Source organism: Perca fluviatilis, chromosome 14, assembly GCF_010015445.1.
Source record: "Perca fluviatilis chromosome 14, GENO_Pfluv_1.0, whole genome shotgun sequence".
Lineage (NCBI taxonomy): Eukaryota > Metazoa > Chordata > Actinopteri > Perciformes > Percidae > Perca > Perca fluviatilis.
The window spans coordinates 36392800-36402799 of NC_053125.1; the positions used below are offsets into that span (position 1 = coordinate 36392800).

Genomic DNA, 10000 nt, shown 5'->3' on the forward strand with positions numbered 1-10000 from the left:
CCGTTGTTGGCCTGTCTATGTACCTGCTATGGGTTGCTACTCCCTCTTATGACGTCATCACCCAGTTACTGTAAAAAACATGCTACCTTTTGAAGAAACCCCAATAAATGTTATTTTAACGCATTTTAAGACAGAAATGTTTAAATATATACATATTGAGCACTTTATTTACATATTAATTGGTTGTGGTGGTTAACCTGCACTTTACACTTTAATGATGAAAAGAAAACACCCAAAGAACGTCCTTAGAGCTGCTTCATGTGCATCCAGTAAGTAAGTACAGGCGCGCGGGAACTCATTTTCGACAGGGGGTGCTGGCAGCGTGGCGGCGGTTGGCGAGATAATAATATAGTCGTTTTCCGACCAAGTAGTTAAAGGACCGTAGTTATAGGAAAAGTCCACTTCTAAACAGATCTACTAACTACTCTCCTCCAAAACCTTTTTTCCATTTGCATTCACACTGGCCAAGTGGCCATAGGGACTATAGGAGGGGTAAGGGAGGGATGTGTGTGTATATAGCGTTAAAATCAGAAAACAAATACACCAGAAAAAAAGTCTGAACCAAATACTAAATCTAATGTATATAGCATTTTTCATGATTTAGACAAGTCTCCCGAAGAGAAACTGGTATCTCTCTCCGCCACCTCTGCCTGCTGAGCTGTGACCGTGTCTGTGTCTGTGTGTGTGTGTGTGTGTGTGTGTGTGTGTGTGTGTGTGTGTGTGTGTGTGTGTGTGCGTGTGTGTGTGTGTGTGTGTGTGTGAGAGACGGCCGGCCTGCGAGTTTTGTCAAGCCCGCAGGGGACGCTTTTAAGTCCGAAAAGACAGTTAACCACATGTTCCCGTTAATCTGATGATGGGCATGTGTTGTGATATTTAAACAAACGAGCCGTCAATGGCGGAATAAATAATAATCTAAATATGTGTGAATGCCGCGTGCATATAAACCAAAATGTCATTTATAACCAATGTAAATTATATATTAGCAATACATGCATACTCAAAATGTCTAGATACAAGGAGGTCAACACACCAGGATCGGTTTTCTAGATGGCAATGTATGTTTATTTTAAAACAACCACAAGTAGATTAAGTGTTCATATACCGCATAACGGCCAAAAAAAGGCCTACGTGCCACAAAGTAACAGACTATGCTAAATCTGTCTTATCCGACATTATGTGACAAATAATAAAACGTTACAGACTATTTGTTCTTTTATAATAGGCATACGTAAATCACAATCATATAGGCTACCATCTGGGCCTGCACGGCGGCAGGAAAAAGACACAGAGATGTAAGACACCGTGTCTTACCTTACGATGATTTCGGTACACCAAAGGTAGATTTGCGCTCTGGAGTTCGGCTGATAAACTCTGCCATGAGACCCTGAATATCCAGATCATCCAAAATGTCTTTGTGGATGTGAAGCAGAGCCATGTGAGAAAGTCTACTCTGAGTGATAGTGCTACGGAGCCAGGTTTTCAGGCGGCGAAGAGCTGAGAAAGAGCGTTCGGAGCCAGCAGTAGACACTGGTAAACAGAGGCACAAGTGGATCAGCTTTTCCACCTCGGTGAAAAGTCCTCTTGTTTGTGGATGTAGAGTTGATAAAAAGCGAGCAAGTTCTTGGACTGAGTGGAATGCATGTTGTTTGGTGAGGCCACCCAGCATGCTCAGTTGCAGGCCTAGGGATGCCACGTCCATCTGTGACTGTGGAAGCTGAAGGTTACTCAAGTCAGCATCTGAAACAAGGCCCTTGGCACAATCCAGCAGCACTTTCTCCCTCTTTGCACCTGTTAACAAGCCAGCTTGATCGAATCTGTGCTCCATTTCCGAATTCATTAAATCCACTGCCTCAAAAAAGTCCCGTCGCCACTTTAATTCGCCGCTGTCTGCTAAATCCTCCAGCGCAGTGGTGTCCCGAAAACGACTCGGTGTTCTGCTGACCCTGGAATCTTTTGGCCACTTCAGGCTGAGAGCTGATGCAGACGCTTTTGCTCTCAACAAAATAGCGTCCACAACTCCTTCTCCCCTCAGTGCACCTATAATAATAATAATAATAATAATAATAATAATAATAATAATAATAATAATACATGTTATTCTTTACGTTTAAAAAAATCTCGTAGTGCTAGCCTATAATATAAAAGTCAGAAATAAAACAGGATAAATAATCAGGACTAAGGGTAAAATCAAGATAATATACAGTTGTGTGCATAAGTTTACACACCCATGCTAAAGTTGACTAAAAGAGGAATAAAAAAAATCATCTTTTGGAAATTGATCTTAACGCCTTAATTAAAAAAATGAGGTAAAATCCAATCTTTAAGGACACCAATTTTCTTTGTGAATTAATACTGTATCGTAAATAAATAAATGTTCTCCCTGTATTTTAAGGAAGAACATTTATTTGTGAATGCATAATGTATCGTAAATAAATACACTTTCTTCCTGTATTTTAAGGAAGAACATATAATTTACGAGACATTATTCATTCACAAAGCAAATTGGTGTCCTTAAAGGTTGGATTTTTCCTAATTTCTTTAATTAAGGGCAGGCATTAAGAGGATTTTTTATTCCTCTTTTTAGTCAACTTTAGCATGGGTGTGTAAACTTATGCACACACCACTGTAGCAACTTAAAAAAATAACAACTATATGTAACAAAAACAAAGAATAAAGCTTACCTATGCTCTCTTTGAGAACTTGAATGCACTCAAGTGCACCAGAAACGCTTGCATCAGCCTTCTGCAAACTTCTTGCCACAGCCTCACAAGGCCCAAACATCGCCTCACAGCACAACAGCCCGAAGACAGTTCTGCCCTTCATAGCTTGCTTGAGAAGTCCTGATATTTTCGACCGAGTCTCCCCACGAACACTCTGGTCCTTTTCGAGAGCTCGTAGGGTCTCCAACAGCGGCCCATATCCTTGAAGGAGTCTGGATATCGCCTTGGTCCTTACGCACCATCTTGTCGGACACAGAGCTGCGACATTGGACACGGGTTCTCCGTCGGGGAAAAGAGACTGATACAAACTCTTGCGTTTTGCTGACTCTCGGATGAGGTTGGAGGTGCTCTGTACAAAGTTGAATACGTCTGCGACGAGAGCCACATCCCGAGCCACCTCTTGCAAAGCTAGATCCAACGAGTGGTTGCAACAATGGACAAACAAGGAGCCAGGGCAGACTTCTGCAAGACGCGCACGTACGCCGGTGAAACGTCCAGACATATTACTTGCCCCATCAAAACAGTAGCCTTGAAGCTTTTCAATCGGCAGGTGCAAGCGCAAAAATATGTCAGTGATGCACCTGAAGAGAGTGTCTGCTTTCGAATCTGGTGCGCTGTAAAATCCCAAAAACACACTCTGTTGACACAAATCAGCATCCACATAATGCACATGGCAGGAAAACTGCTCGGATGAGCTAATGTCTGTAGTGCCATCAGCCGTCAGTCCAAAGTAATGAGAAACCATTGCCCCAGAAACCAACCTTCGCTGCACAGCATGTGCAAGCAGTTCTATCATCTCGTTTTGGATCGTATCTGACAGCCAGTTATCCCTGCGGAGCATCCACTGGCGAGCTGCTGGAAGCGACTCTGTGCGATCAATCATCATACGCCAGAAATGTCCTTCACGGTGATCGTGGCCTCGGAGAGGTAAGCCCTGTCGGACCAAATAGCGTACTGACTTGAAGGCCTCTTGGAGAACCTCTCTGCCAGTATTCTGCTCCTTCGCAACCGCATCTGAGAGCAGGGCACTGATCGGTGTACTATTCAGCGCAGCGATTTTGTTCACAGCTTCTAGGTGGAAGACTGACTTCTCGTGATCTCTGAATTTTTTTGTGGCTTTACGCCAATTCGAAAAGCCCCCTCTGATGAATACGGCGTCAGCTCTGTAACAGTCACGTACCAACTTTTTGGCTACCACAGACCAGCAAGTAAAGCACAGCGCTTTGTCAGTGTCATTGACATAATGGAGCCATTTCCATCTTTCAAACCAAGCTGATTTAAAACCTCTTGAAAAACGTTCAGTCCCAAAACGCTTGGTGGGGAAGTCGAAATTCCTTGGCTGAAATGGCTCAGATGGTAAAGGTGATGTCCCTGCTGCAGCAGTCTCACTCTTGTTGGGGGCAAAGAGGGAAATTTCGGAATTTGAAGAGCTAGCGTTAGCAGCCTGGTCGTGTTGGCTAGCACCGGGGACGACAGAAGCTAGCTTGTCCTGCTCGAGCGTCGGGGTTGTACCTTTTTCTGGTATGCTGGATGACAAGTCAGGTAGAGAAATCTCGCTAGTCCTCGGGTGTTTGGGGTTGGATTGAAAAAAATCTAAAATTCTCTTTTGAGACATTGCTAACTAGCTAGTAGCGCTGATATAGTAGTAGTTGTGAAACTTGTGTGTGGGCCGTGAGTGTGCGTGCTGCGTAGGCTGAATTGTAATCGCGTGATTCGCGTCAAGGCACATCAGATTGGCTAATACTACACACTGAAAATAAATTTAAAACTTTTTAATTAAAAAATTACTAAAATTATCCCTCTCTTCATCCCACACCCAAAACATGACATAAAAAATGCTGTGGAACAGAAACAACAACCAGAGATATTTATAAGCTATCATTTTATTGTCATCACAGTTTGCCTAGTTCCCGCGCGCATGAGTAAGTAGGTGTATTTTAAAAGTGTGTTTGTTTGTGTTTCAGGCTGCGATCGGCTCCAAGGCGTTGGACTTGGCGAGGGAGGAGGGGGACGAGACTTTGATTGAGTTTGGTTCGACAGTGGTTACGTTAGCCGTGTTAGCCATCCTGACCACAGCTCCAATCGGAGCGCTCGGTATCGGACTGGCAGGACCGCGCCTACTGGCCCGGAAGGTCGAAGGTCAGCACATACACACACACACACATACACACACACACACACACACAGACGCACACACACAAACACACACAGACAAAGACAAAAACACACAGACACACACACAGACATAGACACAGACACATACACACAGACAAAAACACACAGACACAAAGACACACACACACACACAGACAGAGACACACACATGCAGACACACACACACGCAGACACACGCAGACACACGCAGACACCCACACACGCAGACACATGCAGACACACACACACAGATAAATACACACACACACGCAGACACACGCAGACACCCACACACACAGACACACAAGACACACACACACACACACACACAGACACACACACATACAACCTCACACACACAAACACACAGACAAACACACAGACACACATAGACACATGCAGACACACACACACAGAGAAACACACACAGACACATACGAAACACACACACACACACATACACAGACACATACAACCACACACACACAAACACACAGACAAACACACAGACAAACACGCAGACACATTCACGCAGACACACAGGCACACACACACACAGAGAAACACACACAGACACATACGAAACACACACACACACACATACACAGACACACACACACATACAACCACACACACACAAACACACAGACAAACACGCAGACACATTCACACACAGAGAAACATACACAGACACATAAGACACACACACACACACCTACACACACACACACACACACATACAACCACACACACACAAACACACAGACACACACACACAGACACACAGAACACACACACACATACAACCACACACACACACACACACAGACACATTCACGCAGACACACACAAACACACAGACAAACACACAGACGCACACATGCAGACACATTCACGCAGACACACACACAAATATACACACACAAAGACACTTGCAGACACAGACACACACACAGAGACACACACACATGCAGACACACACAGACACACACATACACAGACACAGACCAGACACACAATCAAAACCAACAAAAACACACACAACACAATAACAAAACAACAAAAAAAAAACACACCACATCACAAACACAAAAAACACACAAGCATACAACCACTACACCAGACAACACACAGACACAAAACACACACACACACACACAACACACACCACACACACACACACACACACACACACACCAACACACACACAAAACACACAAACACACACCATACATAGCACTGCAGCACACACAAAGAAAACCACAAAAAAAAAAAAAACAAAAAAAACAAAAAACCGCAAACACTACGCATCACACACAACACACACGCCACACCACACACACAGAGAAACATACACAGACACATAAGACATAATAATACACACAACTCACACACAAAAAAACAATAACAACCAAACATCAAAAAACACACACACCATCACAACACACACATACATACAACCACATATCAATAAAAACACAACATACACACAACACACACACACATATCATCCACACACATCAAAACACACAGACAAACACATTACGCAGACACATCCACATATCATCACATAACAACATAAACAAAAAAAAACATCATAACACACAGACACCACAGACACAACACACAATACATGCAGACGACACACACAAACAAAAATAACAGACAAAGACAAAAACACACAGACACACACACAGACATAGACACACACACAGACACATACACACAGACAAAAACACACAGACACAAAGACACACACACACACACAGACAAAGACAAAAACACACAAACACACACAGACAAAGACAAAAACACACAGACACATACACACAGACAAAAACACACAGACACAAAGACACACACACACACACACAGACAGAGACACACACATGCAGACACACACACACGCAGACACACGCAGACACACACACACGCAGACACACGCAGACACCCACATACGCAGACACATGCAGACACACACACACAGATAAATACACACACACACACGCAGACACACACACACACAAACACACACAGACACATAAGACACACACACACACAGACACACACACACACATACAACCTCACACACACAAACACACAGACAAACACACAGACACACATAGACACATGCAGACACACACACACAGAGAAACACACACAGACACATACGAAACACACACACACACACATACAACCACACACACACAAACACGCAGACACATTCACGCAGACACACAGGCACACACACGCAGACACACACACACACAGAGAAACATACACAGACACATAAGACACACACACACACACCTACACAGACACACACACACACATACAACCACACACACACAAACACACAGACACACACACACAGACACACACACACATACAACCACACACACACAAACACACAGACAAACACACAGACGCACACATGCAGACACATTCACGCAGACACACACACAAATATACACACACAAAGACACTTGCAGACACAGACACACACACAGAGACACACACACATGCAGACACACACAGACACACACATACAAACACACACACACACAGACACACACACACAGTTTGTCTTTCCAGACTTGTGAGGACCCTCTAGATAACTTCTTTGATTCCTAACCTTTACGATACGTGTCCACAGGCAGCGTTCTCTACATGCTTCCCATTCGCTGCCTCTGCATTCATTATTTTATTGAAGGTTTTAATCGACAGATGGTATTTATGTTGACACGTTTGATCTTAATCTCAGCAGATGACGCAGAAGGCGGAGCCACGACTCCAAGCACCAATCGGTTGGTCGAGGAAAGGACAGTGTGACCCTGGAGAGCATCTGATCGGACAAACAAAATATCATACAGTACAACCTTCTGTAGGGACAGACATGTTTGTAAAATGTCTTTATTTTACTTTGGCGTGCTAATGCTGGTTTTTAATAGTGCCCTTTACATAGAGAGTGTGGCCAACTGAAATCATGGGCGCCACATTGGAGACCATCGTCAGATGACTCTACAGTGTAACCCTATGGGGCGGATATGCTATCTTGAAATAAATCGGTTATTGTCACCATAAACAGGAATATACATGTTATTATCAACATTTGTCAATATGTAAAAGGCCCTTACAGAAATATTCCAGTCTATATTTACCTTCTATATAGTAAATGGGCCTCTAAAATATGCCGATGTAGCGAGTGACCAGTCGCTTAATAAGTCTCTGAGCAGTGTTTACCATTCTCATGTCCGCTAGCATACGTACAGACTAACTATAGCCAGTTAGCTTTGTGTGTAACGTAACAAAAATCCACCCATCTCGTAGGAGCAAGGCTTAATATTTCATTCAATAAAATGATGGTAGAAAAGGAGCACTAACGCCACAGGTCTTATGTTGACAACGTGGACGCAGATATAGGAAACTCCGAAGGCGGTCGTAATATTAACCTAGCAGGCTAGGTTAACGCTGTTGTGCTAACGTTAGCAAACGTCGGCGTAGCGTTAGCTAGCTAGCTGTATGAACTTGTGAAAAGCCAAACAACATCCCCGTCCAAGCTGTGTTTCACTTTCCCTCCCATATTATTGTGAAGATAACAAAGACACTTGGACTCGGTCGAGACCAAAAGCCGTAGCTATGACTACGGCAAGATCACAAGTATTTAGGTACATGGAGTGCTAGCGCAAAAGCTAACGCTAGCATAAGGCTAACTTCAAACTTCATTCATTTCTAAAGCAGTGAACATTTTTGACAGCATGGTACACATTAACAATGGTATTACTATATTTGTCCTATGTAATTTGTTATCATATAGAAGAGAGAAATTGACATTTACCTCACACAGTAATGAACAGCTCCCAAACTTTTCACCTTTTTGCTTCAGGGGGGGACTTATGAAATCTTTTGCCGCTTCCCTGTCTTTCATTGCAGCCAAACGCACAACAGTTGGGCATTTCTTCAGTGATTTATGTCATTTTTAAAATAATTTATTACGTTTTTCCACTGTTCCATGTAGCATGTCAATGAGAATCAGATGAATGTTGGTATCATACATGGAGTTCACGAAACACGTGACCACCTCGGAACCAATCGCATAACGGGATACGTCAGAACATTTGATTCCCTAGCTGGCCACACGCTCTATATAAAGGGCACTAGTATTAAGAGAACAACAGTGCCACCTTGTGGACGAGTTGTCCATTTAAAAAAAATAATACAGATTACTGAGTGAATAAAAAAACTACAATAAATCAAACTAAACTGCTATTATATTATTTAAAATTCATACATAAAAAATGATTATATATAGATTTTGAAGAAAAATCCCTACAGTCGGAAAGCAGCTATAGTGGTGGTTGGATGGCTGTGATTATAATAACAAATGGTCAGTTTCTATGGCCACTTTCACGTTTTCTCGTGATTTCTGAGCGTGGACATGGACTTGAAGGTCCGCCCGCACTCGGAGCACTCGTACGGTCTCTCCCCCGTGTGGTCAGGGCGCCGAGAGACAACAACCCCTTGCCGCATTCGCCGCACACCGTCTTCTCCTCGCCGTGCGTCTTCATGTGGACCCGCAACCCGCCACCCGTGTGGAACGCTTTGCAGCAAACGTCGCAGAGGTGGCTCCGGGCTCGCTCCGTGTGGATTTTCGCGTGTTCTCTCATTTTCCCGGGAGTCAAAAAGCGCCTCCCGCGATCCGGGCAACTGTTGCGCCGATCGCCGGCGTGCGCCATCTTGTGCATCGGCAGCGCTCCGAAGTGGCTGACCGATTGGCCGCACACGTCACAGCGGAATGGCTTCTCCCCCGTGTGCTTGGCGCCGAGGACCCTCAGCAGGGACTTGGAGCTGAACGACTGGCCGCAGACGTCGCACTTGTGGGGTTTCTCCTCCATGTGCTGGAACGCTGGACGCTGCCGCTGGTTTACCTGCCGTAACCTTCCCTGTTTACATCACTTCCTGTGTCCCTGGCGGCTTCCTGTTCTCTCTGCTGAGGGACAGGAAGTTGCTCTGTGCTCGTCAGGGATGTCTTCGCTGCCTGGAAGAAACCAAACTGTTGGACTTAAAAAAAAAAAGCTGTTTTATATTACTGAAAGGGTCTCTGCTAGTTTAAAAGGGTGATAGAA

At 44.1% G+C, this 10000-nt stretch overlaps 2 protein-coding genes across 2 annotated transcripts in view; one reads left to right on the top strand and one right to left on the bottom strand.

Annotated features, from left to right (window-relative positions):
* The window catches only part of LOC120572637 (sodium/hydrogen exchanger 9B2-like), a 30138-nt gene extending 21921 nt beyond the window's left edge, over positions 1–8217 (top strand). The window contains 3 exon segments of the mRNA XM_039821956.1: positions 4685–4859; positions 7642–7677; positions 7680–8217. Coding sequence (XP_039677890.1) covers positions 4685–4859; positions 7642–7677; positions 7680–7723 — 255 coding nt within the window. The 3' untranslated portion in view covers positions 7724–8217.
* Positions 8218–9798: 1581 nt separating this feature from the next.
* The window catches only part of LOC120572638, a 6845-nt gene continuing 6643 nt past the window's right edge, over positions 9799–10000 (bottom strand). Inside the window, exon 6 of the mRNA XM_039821957.1 lies at positions 9799–9912. Within this exon, the coding sequence (XP_039677891.1) occupies positions 9799–9912 (114 nt within the window). The remainder of the gene's footprint in view (positions 9913–10000) is intronic.